Source organism: Diadema antillarum, unplaced genomic scaffold (genome assembly GCF_040938485.1).
Source record: "Diadema antillarum isolate AM-2024a unplaced genomic scaffold, OU_Dant_1.0 scf00000070, whole genome shotgun sequence".
NCBI lineage: Eukaryota > Metazoa > Echinodermata > Echinoidea > Diadematoida > Diadematidae > Diadema > Diadema antillarum.
In genome coordinates this window covers 2,074,229-2,096,136 of record NW_027270959.1, presented here as the reverse complement: position 1 = coordinate 2,096,136, position 21,908 = coordinate 2,074,229, and the positions used below count along the sequence as shown (strand labels likewise).

At 36.8% G+C, this 21,908-nt stretch overlaps 1 protein-coding gene across 1 annotated transcript in view; it reads right to left on the bottom strand.

The window, feature by feature from the left end:
• Positions 1-21,022, bottom strand: part of LOC139716830 (acid-sensing ion channel 1-like) — a 33,511-nt gene extending 12,489 nt beyond the window's left edge. Inside the window, exons 1-4 of the mRNA XM_071628363.1 lie at positions 20,760-21,022; positions 16,267-16,434; positions 15,719-15,841; positions 9,916-10,077 (exon numbers count right to left, since the gene is read on the bottom strand). Coding sequence (XP_071484464.1) covers positions 9,916-10,077; positions 15,719-15,841; positions 16,267-16,434; positions 20,760-21,022 — 716 coding nt within the window. The remainder of the gene's footprint in view (positions 1-9,915; positions 10,078-15,718; positions 15,842-16,266; positions 16,435-20,759) is intronic.
• Positions 21,023-21,908: the final 886 nt, after the last annotated feature.

The window sequence follows — 21,908 nt, the reverse complement described above, 5'->3', positions numbered from 1 at the left end:
GTGAAAGCATAAATCAGTTTCATTAAATCTAAGATTGATATTTTGAAGTAAGGTTTCAGATTTTGGTCAAATTTTAACCCTCTGTACAAAAACTGAACTTTGCACGGGAACCAATGATGTGTATGTGAGTGTGTGCTGACAATGGCCCTGAACAATGGACATGCCTGAACCACCTGTTGACTATGAGTCAGTCTCGCGCTCCCAGGCACATGAATGCTTAATCATTATTTATGTGGACTGCCCTGGGCACTGCTAGTCTGAATTTATGCACGGTAAAGGGTAAAATGCATGCACATGGAAAAAGTAAGCACATGTTTCCATTTTTCTATAAATACAAATGTCTACTAATAGTCTGACAAATTGGTCGCTTTTCGATAAAAAGATATCATATTGGGTAAAGAGTTCAGCAGTATTTTTCATTGGGGCGATTTGTTTCAAAGTAGATTTATTTAAGGCTCCATATACACAAGTGTATACTCTAATTCATTGTCTTTGCTTCCTGTCAACATGTTTGCGACAGAACAGAAGGTATTCATTGTAATTTCGTTTCAGAAGTATATAGGGAGAGCACTGTCGCGACTCAACGACAGTATCGGCAGGCGTTTGACTTTACGCAGATACTGCCAGTGGCTGAATAAAGACTAGTTGTGATAGTGGAATTGCCATGAATAAATAGTGAAGCATTCAAACCCTGGTCATTGTTCGGTACCATTGTCAGATGGTTGAAAATAGAGCAAAATCTGGAACCTAACTGTGAAATTAATCATGGATTTCATGAAACTGATTTAAACCACCTTCAACAAAATTGTACATTCTGCTATCACTCATATCAATGACAGTGTTATCTGATATGTAGTTTGTTAATCATTAAGAATCAAAAGTGAAAAATGTTTTTTTGAAACACCTTGTACAATTGTTATACAAAGGTACAAGATCGCATCAATAAACACATTTCTGTTACAGTTCCATATATATCACTCCCTCAAAATTATTACAATCCATTTAGAATGGCAATATATAACTATCGTGAGGTTCTACAATTATTGTGCACTTTTTTCATCTTACATTACCGTATTTAACGCATCTTATTTTCTTCTACCAAAAAGTGATGTCTATATGCTTTTGTCGAGAGAAAAAAAATGAAATAAAAATTAAACTGAATTGAAAATAGTATGTGTTTCAAACATTCGAATATGTACTGCACCAAATGATAACCCGGTTCTATAACACTCGAAATACAGGTAATATATTCTTAATATTAAGAAACGTATAACATTACCAAACCCGTATAAAAAACATCGATTTGATTTGATTTATAGGTTCCTGTATTATCATATTATATATATATCGAAGTACTCTCAAATAAATCCCTCAAAGATTGGAAAAATCATCGCCCAGCATTCCCACTGATTCCCTTTAATCGGTCACTAGCCATCCCCTTTATCAAGAAAAGTTGTATTGATGCCCTATCATTGTTTACACAATATTGGTAGAAACATAGACAAACATCCTTATTCCAATTAAGTCCACGAATTCTCTTCCCCGTATTTCTTCCGTACCTTCGGTTTGTGGTTTACTTATTCTTTCCACACTTACTCATCCAATCTGAAATATGCACACTGTCGGTCACATATCTATGAGAATTCTTATCAACATCGAGACACATAATGATTTTTTTTCATCCCCCACTGTCATACAGCTTTCAAAATGAGTGACTTGACCAATACATTTACGTCGTTGTCATGGTAACAATCTAATCTTAATGCGCACTGAAAGAATGCAAGACATACGGCGAACTGTAATCAATATGGATGAGAATCTAGAGTGATTGATTACTTGTGGAATACTTCTTTTCCTTTTTCTCTTTTCAAATCGCAGAATATGACATAGAGGGAAAAATAAATCTTCACTGATATTAAACTGTAATGATCGGTTGTTGTTGTTTTTTTTTTTCTATGAGAAAATTGATGAGTGCCCGGGCACTGGTAGACAAGGAGTGCTATCAGCACAGTCACTGAACATTCGCCTCGAGTTAAGTAGACTGCTCTGGTCGTGGAAGCTAGAAATTTATCACGTCGCCTGGAGAAAGGCCGCAATCGATCAGTCGCGCATTTTTCCATTAAAACTGCGGTGAGATGTAAGTTGTCCTACTTTGAAAAAAGGGAACAACTGACAATTACTTCGTTTTGAGATTGAGCCTAACAGTTTCTACGTCAATATCATGTTTGGAGCACGACTATATTATCATATCGATAGATAGATATAGCAGTTCTCAACATTATGATGATATTGCGATATGTCACCACAAACAATAGGTGCGTTAACGGCATATTATTACAATGCTATGATTATAGACGCTTGCTCCCTTTCGCTATAGGGAAGAAGTATAGCTTTCTGGTGTGGATTGAATGAGGTCGCCATAATGTTTTAGTCGACTACAATGAACAAATTCAATCAAGCGAAAGGAATGATCACAGTTTCATCAGAGATAGAAGTGCACAAATTTATGATATTCGAGGATCTCGCATGTTCAGGAGTAATGCTGGTTACTGTCTCATATGGAAATATAAATGAGGTAATATCAATGTAATTCCTCATGAATCTCCTACTCCCTTGCCAACAGTAAATCACTAATAAGCTCTTCTTTGATTCATGAACCCAAGCTGAAGATATTGCCTCCTTCATTCCAAATTGAAATGACTTTGCGACAGTGGTTTCTTACCGGGTGAAGTGGATTGTAGATGCCACTACTGACACATTGTACAATTTTAGAGTATTTGTTTTCGTATCTCCTGATGGAAATTGGTAGGATGAAGCCTTAGTTACCCTCACAAGGCCCATATGCATATAATTATGAATAACACTACTATTTTGTGATATATAAGCTTCAAGTGTCTGATTTTCATGAACTTCTTTGTTTGTTTGTTTGTTTGGCTGGTTGGTTGGTTGGTTGGTTGGTTGGTTGGTTGGTTGGTTGGTTGATTGGTTGTTTGTTTGTTTGGTTGGTTGGTTGGTTGGTTGGTTGGTTGGTTGGTTGTTAGCTTGTTTGTTTGATGACTTTATGTTTCTTGATTTAACGTTAACATTACTTTTGATTTTTTGCTATCTTTTTGTAATGGGATAGAGATGAATAAGGAAGTGCAGCTGAAATCAAGTTACTGAACTGTGCAGCACAAGTTAAAGTTAAATCAAGATATACTCTGTCGCTTATTTTTTTGTATTTCTGGATTTTATTGATCAGATCGAAGAACATCGTGCTTTTTCACAGGGTATATGACAAATACATTTTTGAAATCACAAAACAAAAGTTTGATAGCATTCAATGATAGTAAAACTACCAGGCGTCTGATCCTTTTTTGGACTATAGTCTCTAATACACGTTAACACCAATAGTTCTAGAATCGTATACACAGAAAACGAGGGGGAAAAAATAAAAAGAAAAAAAATAGGCTTCAATGGAAACACCAAATATTACCAAAGACCAGACAAAACAAAACCAAAGGCGTAAGAACACACACTACAATCTTTAAAAAAAAAACAAAACAAAACAAAAACAAAAAACAAAAACAAAAAACAAAACAAAGGTACTATTCACCTAGCTCATTTATGCACTCTCCGTAACTTCCTTTGTACGATAACATTATTATACACCCAGCCCTGGGCTGAAGATGCGAAGTCTCCTGTCCTTTCTCCCGGCATGGGGGGGGGGGGGGGGGGGGGGGGGGGTATTCGACGCAGCAAATCTTTGAGGTGATAATGCAGGACAGAACAATTGTTTCATGAACATAAAATACCGTGAATGCCATGACAAGAGAGAGAGATAGAGAGAGAGAGAGAGAGAGAGAGGGAGGGAATTAGAAAAAGGAGTATAAACCGCGGTGAGGAAGAAAGGACCATCAGAGCAAGGGAAAAGAAGAAGAGAGTGGGAAGGGCATTTGACTTTCTATAAGGATATTATTTGTTCTATTTTCCTCCACTTTGCTCCATGCAAATCAAATTTATTTTTGCTTTTAGCTATTTCTTCTTCGATCAAACTATATTTTTTTACATATTGCACAAAATGTTGCCTTTGAGGACATAAACTTTGATATTTACAACTTAAAATAAATTGTTTACCCAATAATAGTATGAAATTGTATGAAAAAACAAAATCGTTCCTCGGATGTATAACACCATATAACACCTTTTGACATGAAAACAATTGCAAGGAATCAATTTTCCTTTTTTCCTCTTTAAACAATGATTCCCAGAATACTGACACCTTTCGACAATCAAAAAACAAATGTTCTATTGTCTCCGGTTCACTTTTACAAAAGGAACATCTTGAGTCGTCTTTTCTTCCTATTCGAACAAGCCACGAATTAACGGGGATCAAATTATTTAATATCTTATATTGCGTTATTCTTAATTTTGTATCAATTGTCAAACGGGCAGGTAATTTGAAAAGAGATTGAACATCTTCAAATCCAATGTCATACATAACGTCAAAACGATCAAAAACACTAGATTTTCCAGGGTTATTCAAATGCAGATATATATTACATAAATGCTTTGTTGTTACGTTATGTAATTCCAACCATCTACCCTTAACCCAAATTAAAGGAATAATACTCAGGGGTTTGATAAAGGGGTGATAATTTTGACGAAGAAAAAAAAGCTTCCATTCACTTGGCATCTTCTTGAAGCAATCAAGAAGAGTGAAATACTGAGTAAACTGTAAACCTTTACCCTTACAATCCTTCCAACGCAGAGGTCGGCCGCATTCATCTAACATATCAGTTACCTTCAAAAAACCTTTCTCTACTATATGTGTATTAAACATAGACTTCCCGTGAAACAAAATGTATTTATTATTCCTGATGATTTGATTGGGTCGTCGCTGTCGCTTATTACTGACAAGTTGTTATTTAATGACCTTGATGCCTAAATGCAAAGTCACTTAATTATATTGTCTCCTACGTTGTAGGCGTCGTTGAGGCTGATCACAGGGTAAATGTAGTTGTACCGACAGTCTTTGATTGATCTAACTTCTGTCGGGTTCGGAGACATTTTCCCGGCTCTCTTTGATGTGAGTCGATTGGTCCCGCTATCATGATGCTGAGATGATGTAGATGGTGGTATAATGTGCCTTTAAAGAGCCGATTAAGGAGTTCAAAAACAGGAACATTTTTAAAGGAAGCACAGCTACATACTTTCCCATAAACCGTAAACTCATCACGTGGGGTTATAGTGATGTTTTTGGTATACACCATTTGGGGTTCGATGAAAAAATTATGCAAACACACGCACATACAAACGCTCAGTTACACACACAAATGTGATTTGGCATTGAGAACAACATAGTAAATTTCAAAGTGGAGCTAGGAAATGATAAGAAGTAATTACATTTCTTGTCAGATAACGCCTATACTGAAAGAAAGTCGAGTCCCATTGGTTCCTTTTTTTCGACGTGTTTGTTAATTGACAGATCAGCAGTTGCGATCTTAACAAATTTTCATTTGTAGAGGGAGACAAACTGAAGAAACTCAAACCTGAACGCCTATTCTCTTTGGCATTTGAAAAGCTACACTGTAAAAACATCGGTATTAGATTTAACACCACGGGTGTTAAATCTAACACCGATCAAACTTCAATAAAGGACCACACCCACAGGTGTAGAAAATGCACTGTGATGGTGTTGAAAAGTGTTCACCTGACACTTCATGGTGTTAATTTGACACTGTACCTGGTGTTATTTTGACACTGTACTGGTGTTAATTCAAAAATTACACCACATGGTGTTGATTTGATATTTGTTGGTGTTAATATCAATGGTTTAACACCCGTCCAGCTTCAATAAGAGACCACACCAGCTGGTGTTACTGTGGTGTACATTTATTTTCACATTTTTTTAAAAATCTAGTATTTTAATGTAAAATTCTTGATCGTCTTGTTTATATTAAAAATCAATAAGAAGTGCAGTTACCAAGAAACTCTTCAAAAAACAGTTTAAAATTTGGAAATTACACCCGGAGGTGTTAATCTAACACCATAAATGAGCACCAAAAATTTAACACCAGCTCGGTGTTCACTATTTAACACCGGATTTTGGAAAGTAGCAGAATGTTTTCGTTCATGTTTACTTTCAAACAAATGTAGCAAGAGAGAAAGAACGTAAATCAATATAAAACTTATTTTTAGTTGATGGATCTTTTCTATCATAACCCAAATTCAATTATAACCCTTGAAATAGACACTTGTTAAAAAGAAGAATAAATGAATTCAATCGTGCAATGTATGTCATATTTATAAATGTTTGGAAATAAGTAATTCATAAAGGTTTTTTTTTCTTTTTTTTTTAGTGTTACACAATATACAAGCTTGCCTTTTAGTGGACCTCATTTTTTTTCTCAACTGAAGCATTTGTATTTTTTGCCAGTATACGTTCATATATTTTTCGGTCTCAGTTATCTTTTGCAAAGGCGAATGTTTGTGTTTATGATGGAATTCCTGGTTTATTTTGTGTTATGTTTTGTTGCAAAAAGAAGAGTTAAAATAAACTAATTGAATTGAATTGAATCTATTTCAGCAGATACAAATCCAAGACAAGAACAGCTAGGATACATGAACAAGGGTAGATTCTTTCATGGCCACACATTCTTTGGGTGTTCATAATCAAGAATAACTTAAGCTTGAAATTTCATTTCTATGTGATTTTCTTGAGTTTGATCGAGATGAAAGATTCAGTTCATTCATAATTCAATCGATTTCCCATGTCACTACCCCAAAATGTGTGGATTGCACGAAGCATATGAAACTATTTTCTTTCAGCAGTTGCATTTGACCTTGACTCTCGCAAACTATCACGAAGTCCACTTAGGAATAGGGAGGTTGATTGATAAGCATGCTTCTGGGTGTGACTGGTAGCTCTTTACTCAAAATATTGTGAGCTAATGTATCCACGTCTGCGTGAACGCAATAGACGAACGTATAATTGCTTCGAGACCCGATCCACCAGGGTGTCAATAAAGCGATGCTGCTGTTATCAGAAGGGTAGAAATAGTTCTGCGGGGTAATTTGAGATATATATATATATATATATATATATATATATATATATATATATATGACTAACCTGTTTGGTGTCTTGTTTCTTAAATCATGCGCTTTCCTCGCCAGGATAAAGCGTTTTTTAGATCTATTGCCATTTTAGGTTATTATCACATATATATATATATATATATTTTTTTTTTTTTTTTTTTTTTTTTTTTTACAAAACCCCTTTCATGGCAACTACATCGGTCCTCTTGGCTTCACCTGCAAACGAGAAGCGCGCCTAACCTGTTAGATCCAGCCAAAGATCTTGAAAATATTCCCACCTCCTATATATATATCCTCAAATTCTGACCACATGAAATGTAGTTTGCTTTTACAGCGCTTAACAGACTTGTTTAGTGTCATTTGAATCTCGGGGACGTCAGAATCCTAAATGACGCCAAATCCTACGAAATAGGAGATTGAAACAGAAAATCTTTAAGACCTGTGAACTATTCAGTGGTGTTGTTTTCTGTTGTTGTTTTTTTTTTGGGGGGGGGGGATCTGTGAATTACAACGAACAACTTTGATCACCCACAGTTTATTTTACACTCTACGTTTCTATTCAAAAATGTGAGGGCGAGCGAGAGAGAAACAATGATATGGAGTTCGCTCTTCTGAAGGTTCGTTATTCCGAAGGTACTTTATTCCGAAAGAGAACTTGAGGTTCGTAATTCCGAAGGTTCGTTTGTACACACCTTCATCCCGTTTCGTATTAACGAATCTTCAAAATAACGACTGACGGTATGACACCACAAATCTTCGGATCAATTAAGCCTCTTTCATTTTCGGATTAATAAACATCTACACATAAGACATCTGTGTTTCAGAATAGTAAGCCTTCGAAATATCGATCCTTGTTTTCATTTTCCGATTAATGCACCTTCTGAATAACGGACATCACCCGCGTGAGCAGCAAATAATGTTATTACTCAAATCGGTGAGACCACTTTCATTAGAATAACATGAGAAAGGGTGGCCGATGGGTTCTATCAGTAGATCTTGTTACACAAGCAAGGCAAGCTGATCTTAAAGGGAGAGAACAGTAGCTTTTTCAATGTGTTGTCATATCAGTCACCCATAGTCCTTAATTTTGACGACAATGTTTATCTTGCCGCAGAAGTAGATGTCTATAAAGCAGCAAGAAATTTAACTTGGTGTCAAAGGTCAAATCTGAAGCACACTCAGCGTTGTGGGTTTTGTTTTGTTTGTTTTTTGTTTTTTGTTTTTTTGTTTTTGTTTTGTTTTGTTTTGTTTGTTTTTTTTTGGGGGGGGGAAGTAAACACACGAGTGATAACCCTGCTTCTACATCATTTACCTGATAGTGGCAATCAATTACAGTATCATCGCATACATACATGACATAGAAATGTTCATAAATGGTCTATCATCGATAGTTTGCCATAACGAAACAAGGCCCCCAGGGATCAAAAATAGCAGTCCGTGCATGGTACGAAGATGAACAACGTCATCATTTATTCAACCTTGAGGGGAGTTGTTGAAAATAATGATAGGCCAAAGAAAGCAGAATAACAAGCTGACATGCAAATCGAAAAAAAAAATGCCAGTTTGGACAGTTCAAGGGCCCATCTACCACCCAGTACTCAAACCATGGGAGCGAAGGTTAAGTATCCGACGTACGTCTCTTTTTTTTTTTTTCTGGCGTGACAGTTTCAACACATTCTTTTTCCCTTTGAATAATTCTCTGTTTCAATTGCGTTTATGCTAATTAAGAAAGAATAGATTATTTGTTAGCAACCGTGAAATGCACGCAAAAGCAGGTATGCGTGAGTGGCATAGGATTAAATCAAACACTGTCCGATTTAGAAAAGGCCACACAACAAGCATATTATGATGCCATTCACCGTTTTAGTGCAAAACATCGTCTGAGCATTACTAGCGCTCAGGTGAACCAAGAAAGACCCCTAAGCAGTAAGTAACGATGCACACGAAGGAATGAAAACATTTTAATGACTCCTCTTTCCCGGTACATTTGTGGCAGGATGTATTTATTCGTTTTTAGCCTATATATTGCCAGAGGCGCTTCGGGGCACAGAACAATCGTCAGCAAGACACGAAACATATGTTTTATGATTCGGTGGCACGGAGTGCAGAAGTGTGTTCGATTTTTGGTGAGAACTAGGACAGAAAAACAAAGCTTATCAGCGGCCTACGTTTATGGAGCAATGACCGAATGCAATAGTATTATCGGAGAATAATAACACCCGCCGGTCCCCTTTGTGAATTGATGAATGTTCGTATGATTCATAATGAATCGCCTGGCTCTTATGGACAGGTAGTAGGTTATGATCGCCGAAAAGATCTCAGCTCTGCCGCTCATCACAGCCATATTACGACTTTTGCAGAGATTGGCCCCGCAAAACAATCCCTTTGTGAGCTCCCGTATTACAAAATTTTAGGTCAATATAGTCTTGAAAAGGGTACTCGGGTTTAAGGTCCTGCTTGCCTTTGGAAAAATTTAAAAATTTTCAAGATATTACAGTATGTGTAGGTCTGCTGTATTACAAAACATCCTACTATACATATGAAATTTTCGCAATAAAGCCTAAAATATAAGGAGATATCAGTATTTTTCTCAATAAACCATAACAGTAGACGGCTTAGTCTGGAGACATTTTCATTATACTTACTATCAAACTATTGTTTACATTTTTTTTATGTAACAATACTTAACATCACTTATCCGGATTCAGATTTTTACAGTGGTTGTTTATATCCCTAACTCACATTTTAGAACTGTCTTAAAGCACTAATGCTGGGTTTTTGTTTCATCTGCAAATGGTAAATTATGCCTTTAATACCACAAATCGACAAACGTACGATACGATGGAAGAGTTAACCGAATGGCCCATGGTCATGTAAGCGTCTGTCATGTTGATGGCCTCCAGCGTTGACCGGTACTCTGTCCAGTTGATGTTTTCACCCTCGTATGCATAGGCCCGCAGGAAATCCCCAAATGGAGTCCCTTCCACTAAACTTGCTCTGAAGAAAATTGATAGATATAAAGGAATACAATTTGTTTCGAGCAATCAACACACACACAAAAATGAATGTGTTTGCATGTAATTCAATATTCGTGATACGTGAGGATTGTACATGAAATATATGGCTCTATGATATGATTCAAAATTCAGATTTTTATAGGAATCTTTCAATTTACATTTTCATTGACACTGATGATGAATCCCCCACGTCTTTGTTAATCTTTAGATTATGTCAAAAGAAGAAATTGTAACTGCATTTGTGCCAAAAAAAATGAGAGCTACCCACTCTCTAGATTTGAACAAAATTAAAAATATCGCCCAAACTCATTGCTCATAATTATAGGTTGCCTGTGATTTCATCGGGTTTTCTTTTTTCAGTTTCCTCGCAAAGATGTGCACATTACCCAAACGTTACTTGTAATTATTGGTGTTAGTAATAAATTATTTCATTTATTTATTTTAAAAGTGGAAAATCCATTCAGCATACTAAGCTGTCTTCAGTGGGTAAAGCATATTAGAGGAACATCAAAACAGAAAATAGATATTGTACAGTATATCCAAAAAAAATTACAACGGGACCCCCCGCAATGATATCTTTAATAATAGTGAATCAATCTAAATACAAATCCAGGGTATGAAACTATAACTCATTGCCCACATCTTACAGAAAACCCCATTCGATTTGCTTCAGTGGTCAAAGAGAAATTAGGAATTTTGTAGAGGATGTCGGGCATCTCTTTTGTCCAAGTTCTGTCTTATATTCACGCACTAGAGCATTGAATTGCTGAAATTGGAAAAATTAGACTCATGACATGCTTTACAACAATCTAAATTTCTCTGTGACCGCTTAACCAAATTGAATGAGGTTTTCTGCAAAATAGAGCTAAGATGTTCTATTTTAAGATCCCGAAGTAGCACTCAGACAGGTCGATCATTTTGGATGTTATCAATTCGAAAATTTGATTGTAATTTTTGAGGGACATACTGCAGTATGTCCCACAAAAATTACAATCAGATTTTCGCATTGATAACATCCAATATGATTGGTTTTTTTTTTCAATGCTACTTCAGGGTCTTAAAATATAACATCTTAGCTCTATTTTGCTGGAATCCCCATTCGATTTGGTTAAGCGGTCACAGAGAAATGGGGATTGTAGTAAAGCATGTCATGAGTCTGATTCTTCCAAGTTTAGCACTTCGATGATTTTGTGTGTGAACAATAGACAGAACTTGGACAAAAGAGATTCCCGACATCCTCTACAAAATTCCTCATTTCTCTTTGACCACTGAAGTAAATCGAATGGGGTTTTCTGTAAGATGTGGGCAATGAGTTATAGTTTCATACCCTGAATTTGTATTTAGATTGATGCAATATTTTTAAAGACATCATTGCGTAGGGCCCCGTTGTAATTTTTTTGGGACATACGGTATATACAACATAACAAATAAGATTTCGATTCATTACTGGAAGAGTCAAGCACTGGTGATTTCAGCAAATACATAATAATCATTATTATTTGAAAGGAAGCCAGAGCTCGGGGGAGTGACCTCGAGTGATATCACCATGGATGATAACGCAGAGAAGAAACTGAATAGGAATAATTACAAAAATAAGTTATTAAAAAACATCTCTGATTGAATACACTGAAACATTATATCTGCAGTTAATAGCGATGTGTAACAAAAATACGCCAGCTGCATTTAATCAGAGAGAAATGACAATTTGCCACTTTTCCGTAATACACCGACACGCATAACAAAAGACCACTTTAGATCATTGCGGGGGAGGGGGTCAGTAATGGTGTCGCAGTTGTGTCGCTCATCATTACAATTGCTTTTGGGTAAAATAATGGTCAGTGCCTCACTTGCATCACTACCATGACCATTTGGACAGTCCAAAAAAAAGCAAATGAAAACACACTTGCAATGGTTAGTCCATCTTTGTCGCAATTCAGATGTTGGCCATTGAACAACACGCATTATCATGATTATGGTATCTCCAAGTATAGCTAAAACTAATCATTTCGTTAAAAAGGGGAATCTTAGGTGTTTTCCTCTAATACCACCCCCCCCCCAAAAAAAAAAAAAAAAATCATTCTCCTGGTATACAAATCGTTGCGAATAACTGTCTACTATCCATCTATCTCGTAATGACGTGATTATTAGGATTTAATTACAATTATGTGAAAGGAGTAATCAACATTGTTCCAAAGTAGCATGGATTCTTCACTGCGAATGAGAACTTGTACGCAAAATGTAATTCATTCTGATTTGAGCATGTCGATTGTCAACCAGAATGAGCGCTCTCTTCAAATCCTCTTAGCTCGTAGCGAAAAGATTGCATATACGACTCTAGTCTCTGCTTATCATTTTGATTGACAAGTTTGACGAGAGAAACCATCAACTCGAGATCCGATTATCTCTTATTCATTCGTAGAACTTTAAAAAAACGAACCTGAATTCCCTTTCGAAATTAATCTAATCTTGCTGCGCGTTCGCCATGAGTGATTCAATAGTTCAATTCAATCGCGTGTTAGAGTCTGTTTTTAGACCCTATGTAGACTTTTATATCTGGTTGTCAATTGGGATTGCTTTTTGCGTGACAGTATCCCTATGTCCTTCATAGTTCTTTGGAATTGTTTTCTATCTATCTGAATTCGATAGTTGCAATCAATAAAATCAAGATAATGACTGTAACTCTCTCAAGGGAAAAAAAAATTCGCCTTTATCACGATGAGATTGTCATGCATGTATTGCGTGACTATTAAATTTGGTTACAATCAATGGGAATATCACGTAGCCAGAGAACTATCACTTCTGTTTGTTTGTTTGTTTGTTTGTTTGTTTGTTTGTTTGTTTGTTTGTTTTTTGTTTTTTGTTTTTCTAAATCCACAAACCAATCTGCTCTTTTTTAAACCTACACCATTCTTTAATATGCAAGCTTTTATTGCGGGAGCAAAAAGGAATTATTTTGTAGTGATAACTGCATCTTGTTGGCCGTCTTTCAAGTATATAAGGAAATGAAATCACTCTATGCTGATAATTACGCTCAACCTCCCTCGTTCCATCATATTTTCCTGGTGTGTATTGCCTTAACAGAAAACAAACACAAATAGGTATTATACATCCATGCGTTCACCCTTCAGTTATAACGTGAAAAATGAAATACCAGTAGGATTAGGTTTTACGATTTCATACGCTCACGACAAGTAATAGGGGATCACAGGCAAAAAGTTATTAAGTTAAAATGTCAAATAAATGGCGTTTAGGTAAAGGTGTATTGCTGCAAATCATTATGATTATGGGAACGCGTCAGCAAAATAGTTCATGTGTATACATTGGGTGTCTAATATTATAGGTATATTTCCCATATCACACAACATTTTATGGTCGCAAAAACAAAGGAAAAAGTGATACCAGATGGGAAAACATGCGATGGCAATGACTATGGGGGGAGGGACTATACACATGATGAGACTGATATAATGTGTGAAGACATTAAGGGCATAACAGTATACTGATTACAAAAGAAGGCTCCGCACATTATTACGAAAACAAAAAACAAAACAAAACAAAACAAAGCAAAACATGAAAGGTGCAGTATGGCCACAATGACACGTTAAGATAAAATGCGCCCCACAATCATTTTACATTGCAGTTCGTTGTCAGATGCAAAATTCCTAACGAAATCCATTGACATCATTTCAAATTTACATTCAAGGAGACTGGCATGCTGTATTTGAGGAAAATCTTTTTTGGGGAAAACAAACTACGCACACACATTGAAGTATTTACTTGTTGAGGGAGATGTTAGGAATAGGAGAGATTTGTCAAACATGTCAAACACGTCCTGCTTCTCTGATGTACTTGCATGTTCGCCTTCAATCACTAGGACAAACTTTCAAAATGGAATGAAAGCACGCTTCCACTGAAAAAGCGCTGTATGGAAGATTGCCACGCAATCTGAATAATTGCTATCTGAGAATATCACTGTGGAAACAGCTCAAACATAAATACCTACCATCAAATGACCATGCTTATAACAAAAGTGTTAGAAACTGGTCGTTAAAATAGTAATTGATGTTAATGATCTTCCAAGAGCAGCTCGGTACAATCTCATCCTGAATTTTGTAGTCATAAATGATGACATTCAATTCGTTTTCTCTTACTTTAAATTTCGTGCTTATGGGGTTTTCCCTTAATTGGAACCAGAAATCTATGTTCATGGGTGTAATGTCACAAAATAAAAATGTTGCTTGATGAAAACATGAATTGGTTGTGATTTGTAAGCCTCGTTTTGCCAATAATCAAATTAAAGACCCACACTGAAAATTACGCATAGATAAACTGCTTTCACCACGTCAGAATCTAAATCTACTCCGAAGAAAATTTCGTTCTTTGTATTGGTTTATTCATGTTGGTGACGCTACAAGCATCTAAATGTCGAAAGTATGTATTGATTGAGCTGTACTGCCAAAAACAAAAGAGAAAGAAATACAACGGATGCACGTTGGGTTTGCAGCATTTGTTAGCTTGGGCGCCAGAGGGCCATGGAATCATAGCTTGTAACACCGTTATTTTTTGCAGGGGGGGGGGGGAGGCTAAAGCTGTCACTTTGAGGGAAACGGCTACGTCACAGCAGACACACCGGAGTTATACATAGTACTTACTTCAAATTCTGTATGTGGGACCACGCAACAAGACCTTGACTGTGCCAGAATATAAGATCACGCAGTAAATCATCAAATTGTACTTTTCTCCTGGTGGTTAAACCAATAATTGTGCTACCATAAATGTTTATATACAATCATATTATGTTAAGTGTGAAACAAGGCAGGAAGTAAAGGTCCAAGGTATGAGTTTATTTTATTTAACCACGATGAAAAGCTTGCTATCAGCTATAAGCTGTTTTTCCGCATGGCCGTGAATTCGTGAAATGATAACATAATATGTCCCAAAAATACAACATATAAATCATGCAATGAAGAGAATGCAACTTAAAAGATACAAATAATCAATACAAACGAACGAGAAAAAACACACAAAATACACAAAAGGAGTAACCTACTTTAAGTTGGCCTATACAGATGTATGCAAAAAAAAAAAAAGCAAACAGCAAAAAACGTATATAGTTGCCATGTTTGATTTCATTTCTACATAATGCATACTTCCATTTCGCAAATTGGTAGAGGAAATATAGCCGTGATCGCTCAGTGAATATGTCGGTATGTCATTAATGTGATGCAGGAGACAAATAGAGATCGACATTCAAACGAAGCACACATATCCGTGCAATAGAAAACTATGAAAACTAAGCCACTCAGAGTCCAGGCCTTCAGAAAGGCAGACAAACTATTTATATTGACAAAATCGGTAATAAAACAAAAAACAAAAAACGGGTGCACGTAACGAGTTCGACACCCATAAGCCATACTGTCCAGAAGTCACACAGCCCACAAGTCACGTAGCCCACGATTCATACAGCCCATGAGTCATAGAGCTCACGAGTCCAAACACTCGGCAAACAAGTCCCACTCTTTCGACACTTATAAGCAAAACGAAAAAAAAAAAAAAAAACACGAGGCCAACACATTAAACCTCGTGATGTAATGTTAGTCTTATGGCCCTCTTTTACCTACTTGAAACGTCGGACTCGTGAGCCTTGCCTAGTGCAGAACCCATTGGCCTTTTTGTCTAGGGTGGAACCCGTGGTTCTTAATTGTTTCCATACTGTTGGACTCATGGGCTTTATGACTCGTAACCTGTATATGTATGACAAATGGGCCTTTTTAAATGTCGAACTCGTGGGATATATATGACTCGTGGTTTTCGGTCATATGAGATGACCGTATAAAAATAAACAAGCAAGAAAATCACTGGTGAAGCGCCCTTTGAAAAGTACACACCACACAAACTAACACACACACACACACAAACAAACATACAATACAAATCTGGGACACTCACAACAGCTCATTTACGTTATTCAGAACCTAATCAGACTCTTCTCAGACCCTAACAAAAATTCCCGATGAATTGAATCAATAAATGATGAAGAAATATAAAGTAGATTAATAATTCATTTAGACTCGTCCTTTATAGCATGTTCCAACAAGCAGGCAAACACGTAAGTAATGAGCACACGAGGGCAAAGGAGTTCCGTCATTGGTAGAGATAGAGATATTACCTGAAGGCATTGTAGTTACAAATGGCGACCGAGGGGAAGTGCTTCTGATCGTCATACTTGATGGAGACTGTGATTCGCTGAGGATTGGCTGCGAAGTGGATGCTCCTCTCCACCAGCTGATAGGCCATCACACACAAAGCTCCAAGAACGAGGAACAGCCAAAACACTCTGATACAGAGACAAAAGATACGACCCTGATGAGTCACAAAACCTCGCAAAAGGTCGCACGGGCTGATCTTCCGGTGGGCTTAAATAAAGTATTACGCGTTCTATAGTCAACAGTATCCTTCATACTCTCAGACTGCAATGAAAGAAAATGTTCTTAATGAGCATGTAAGTTTTAGCTATTAATTTTTCAAGAGGGTGGCCATGGAACACATTATCCTCTTTGTTATCAGAGGAAAGTGATTCGGTCCATTTGAATGGATCCACAATGTCAAACATCCTTTCCCAAAAAGCAGCAATCATTATCTATGTGTATTGCTCCCTTGTTTCTTTGGTGGATTTAATTGGACAGCAAGTCGTGATAAGTTATGATAACGAATGAGGATCTCTTTGTTCAAAACCATCACCTTCAAAGCTTTTTCTACAGCTTTCGTAGAATGTGATTACTCAGTGATTACCAGTCTCGAATTTCTCAGTGTTTTCGATGGCTCTGTGTCGGCTATATATGAAATGAACACTCAGATTAGCTTCGTTGTGATTATTTTTGTGTCAAAAGTGCTTGTTGTGATTATTTTTCAGGAATTGAATAAAAACAAATCACTGTGTTTTTAAATAGCTTATATTCAGGGTGGTCCACGAGGGGTTTCAGCATGTCGCTGCAACATGCTCAAATTCTTGTGCAATATCCTCAAAAGCAAGCAACTTGCTATGCAACATCCGCAAGAATTTGCAACAAGCTCAAAATAAAATGTACTCAAGCATGTGAAAAACATGTGCAAAACATAAAAACATTAAACTGCCTGGTACTTTGATATTTCTGTTCAAAGCATGAGAGAGAACATTGAATGTAAGCAGCAAAAAGAGAGATAAGTTGCGAAATACAACATACAACATGCAACATACAATTCTGCATTATTCTAAGATTCTGCGCTTTCAACATGCTCAAATTTCAAGTTGTGGACCACCTTAGCTTATTACAAGCAAACAATTATGTTTGTATGTGAACATATATGAAAGTTACAAATGAGACCGAGAGACTTTTCTTCTTCAACAACAGCACTCTACCAAGAATATGGAGTGTGGTGAATATGGCCCCATGCTATACTTCCATAATTTGGAGAAGGCAATAAGGACGAGTACAACATAGCTTATGATTTTCAGGGTTTTGAAATTATAATGTATCAATTACGGCTATGTTTCATAATGGAAACAATTTTGCAAATGGAATCAATATATGAATTAGTAGAGGGCTCATCGCTTACAATAAGACCGAGGAATTTGAAATTTGATACACATTATAAAGAAAATCGTCCGGAACTATTCTCGTATTCAAAGTATCAATTGTTATTACTGGAGAGATATTCTGACATTCAGTGATATCTTGAGGTAAATATTAGCCCTATACTCTAGTCAGTCACATTTTTCAATTCTGTATCAACTGTATTTAGGAACAAGAATAGATATCGTTGTCAACAAAATCACATAGTGTTATCACCATTGAACGTCTGTACAAATCTCTGATTGTGTTGTGTATTTTTTCAGTAAACGATAATTAAATCATAACAAGCTAGAATATATTGATCTTTTGATTAGATCACCATAGTTACTGAAAATGTAACTCCTCCCCAGCGTCACTTTTCACCTTAATAGATTAGCAGGTATTAAAACTGAGGAAGCCTTCGAAAAAGTTAAAATGGACGTTTGAAATCCTGTCCGAATTTCCAGGCGTAACAATGATGATGGTAGCTGATGGATGTATACAGAAATATGTCATCACACTGTTCCAAATATCGACCATTACTCTAAATTCGGTTGCTTATTTTCTGCAAGTTATACTGTTTCTGCAGTTTTCTCAAAGCCTCGTTATCTGGTGGTCAGACTGTTGTTGTTTTTCCTTGTCTTTAACCAAGGAGGGAAAATATGTATCATTAAAAAAATGATTTTAATTAAAATCCGGTTAATTTAATCGATATCAATTTATATTCAGGGAATTTATCAGGCTTTGGTGGTGACAGGTGACAGGACTGATTAAAGTTAGAAACAGTCTGAATTTACCCGCATGAATGAACTTCTGCATAAGTGATGTCTGCAACGGAATGGCGACTTTTCGACAATCACAAGATTTGCCTGACTGACGGTATATTGTGATATATTCCCTGCTGGAAAGAACACAGTGTCTCACAGTGTGTTCACACTGTGTTCACATGCTATGTGAAAACGCTCAAATTCAACAGTGAGCAGATTATTTCACACTGTGGTGCGGTTTTTTCACAGGGTATTCAAATAGTAATGTTTTGTTTCACTGTGAATTGGTGATTCACATTGTGTTTCACAGTTAGAACGCCCGAATTTAACAGTGTGAAGAGATTTCACACTGTGTCCACAATGTTTTCACACTGTGTCCACAATGTGTTCACATTGTGTTTCACATTGTGTTTCACATTGCGGGACACTGTGTTCTTTGTAGCAGGGTTAGCATTCAAAATGATTATTACTCTACTCTGCAGGTATTCAGTTTTGTTCAAAGATTCATGATTCTGCTGTAATTTTGGAGTTTTTTTCAGACAATCAGTAGAAATGTTCACTAAAAATTTCATCTAGGGATCAAAACAGCTCCATCGGAGAAATGGTGCATATTGTGCATATTGTATACAAGCGTAAGACTTAGTAGAATAGAATATGGCTTTAAAATTGATGAAATTCATAAAACACTGATGCTTATTACATAGAAGAAAAAAATAAACACCTCTTTTCAACCTAAACGTAATAGTTTGTAATGCAAGGCTTGTGATGTGTTTTCTTAAAAGGTGAGATGTCCCGTAATGAGTGCACGACGTTCTCTGATAAATCCATCTTAAAGACAACTGATACAGATCGTTACTCTTAAAATGTCACTTCGGATGAGGAGAACAACCCTGATTAGATGGCTCGAATTTCAGGATACATTCGTTACTCTAAATGTTGGAAATCAGCCTGATTATTTCTATCATAATTATTTTGATTTCGTTATGTACCAGGTACATGAGAAAAAGGAAAATGGTCTCCTTTCAGATCACATGACTGTGACAATCATAGGATCAAGATAGTGATTTCATCATTAAGTTACATAAAACAATCAAACAACCTATATGTTACGTATTATGTACGACGGCGGTATTATTCATTGCATCACTGATATGTTTTGGTGTACAATGTAAAGGCAATGAAGAAACTGTATTGCTGTATAAAATTGTAAAGGCAATGAAGAAACGTATTTTGTTATTATGGCACCAACAATGTATATGTGACCCTGCACCTCAAAACAAACAAAAAGTCGCCAGACATGAATTTTAAGTTAAGACCATATTCTGAAAGAGCACACTTTAAGCTTTAAAATGATGTATAACTCAAATCAAATGGACTCTCCTAACCTATCTAAATATTGGAAAGAAAGCACAAACTCAGGAAAAGTGTGAACTGAGAAAAGAGGCTCTGAAGTACAGTGTCTATTCAAGCGCTTAATCTTTACCAAACCGTGCTGGCTGTGCGATGAATGGGACAAAAAACAGGAAGTAAACCACCAGAGTAGCAACAATGAAGGGATTACCAGATTAAACTGGAATTAAGCGTGCCTCATTAACACATTCTGTCCATAATTGATGTCAACTTTCAAAGCATTAGCACTATCCTTTCAAAAGTTATTAGAGTTGAAAGTGAAGAGTGTGGACAAGGTTTTTCAGAAATGAAAAAGGGATTCTAAAGACACACCTAATCACACTATTCTACCTAAAATGTTCGAGATAAACTGCTAAAAAACACACTTTCCTGCCCGTTTTATGATACCATATTTTAGCATAATGTAAAGGAAGACCCGCTCTTTCAGAAAATATGAAAAAGTCAAGTTCGGCTAGGTTGACCCATTTCACTTATTTTTAGTCCTCACGCAACATCAGAATGTGCGACTTTATGTTCGTTTTGAGGTGCACGGTCACATATAGACATGTGTATATGTATCTGCATGTACAATGATATGATGCAGGAACAAATGAGTAAAATCAAATCAAATCAAATCAAAATTGAGAGAAATAAGCCGTCAGGATAGGATATGCATAATTTGCCTTGGTCTAAATCATATCAATACAGATAATGACGTCATAATTGGTCCTTGAGAAATCTTATAACACATAATCCAGATGCTGGTTGTTGTTGGTTTTTTTTTTCCTTCTTCTTCTTTTTAGTGAACAAACGTTCATCATAGATAGCTTAAATGATGTAGTTACTCAATATAAATCCAAATGAAGTACATTTCAAACTGTTTCTGGTATGGTCAGTGTCTCTGCAGTACTCACCGTCGAACTTTAATTTCCGTGGGATTAAAGGCATACTTCATTCCCGCTACTCCCACGGCATCCGGTAAGGCCCGGTACAGGATACCAAACAACGACGTCCGGTTCCGGTACACGACGGGTGGCGCGGGGTAGGCGGGAGGTTTCTCGGTAGCCGGTTTTTCCGTCATCTCAAGGTATTTGGTGAGCGTACTAGTCGGTGGAGGTTCCTTCGGAGCAGGCTGCGCCTCCTTTGCGTCCAAAACCTTGCACCGTTTGAGGGGCATGCCTGAATTTCTTACTCGCTATAGAAGACCGGACGACAACAGCAACAACAACAACAACAAAACAATGTTCGTTAAGAATCAACTCTTGTGACAGGCATTTATCTCCCTTGAGAACGCGCCACGCCAAAAACGACAGTCATTTTCCCAAGATGCCCAGTCGGTAACTTGATAAATAAATTCAGAAGGAGCTTCTCTCTCCCGTACGTGGAATGATGTGACAGTAGATTACGTTTTAATGCGACTGACAAGATTTGCTGCTGCGATAGATTGATGAGTGGCAATTGCTCAAAATGTTTCGATCTCGGATAGATAGGATGAGGAGGGGGATGCGAGGCTACTTGTCTTTTTCTGCCTTTCATCAGATTATGTCCTCGACATGCTCGGCTCTTGAAGCTGCATAATGAGTAGATCCCTTCATCCCCTAATTATCACATGAAGCCTAAGTTGGTATGATTTCTACCCTGGCCAACTATACAGCTCCTTTCCCTTTCTCTCTCTCTCTCTCTCTCTCTCTCTCTCTCTTCCGTTCTCAGTTGTTACTTTTCGTCTCGTACATGATTGTGTACTGTCAGGGTGGCGCATGAGGATGTATGTGTGATTTTTTTTTAATCGAAAAGAGGATACATTTGTGTGTGTTTGGAGAGGGGATGTGCAGATGATGGCACTATACCTTTTCAGTCCTTTATAAAGTGTACTTTTCACGGCAGTTCTTCAAGGCAGAGAATGTTATGATCTGTTCTTTGACTTCCATGATTACTCTAACCATTGACGTACCAATATGAGAACGGACAGGTACGGTTTGTTCTCCGTAATTGTTACTCAATTATCAACATATCACCGACCGAGATAGGCATTAGAGAGAAATCCTTCGACACGTTCGTGTTGA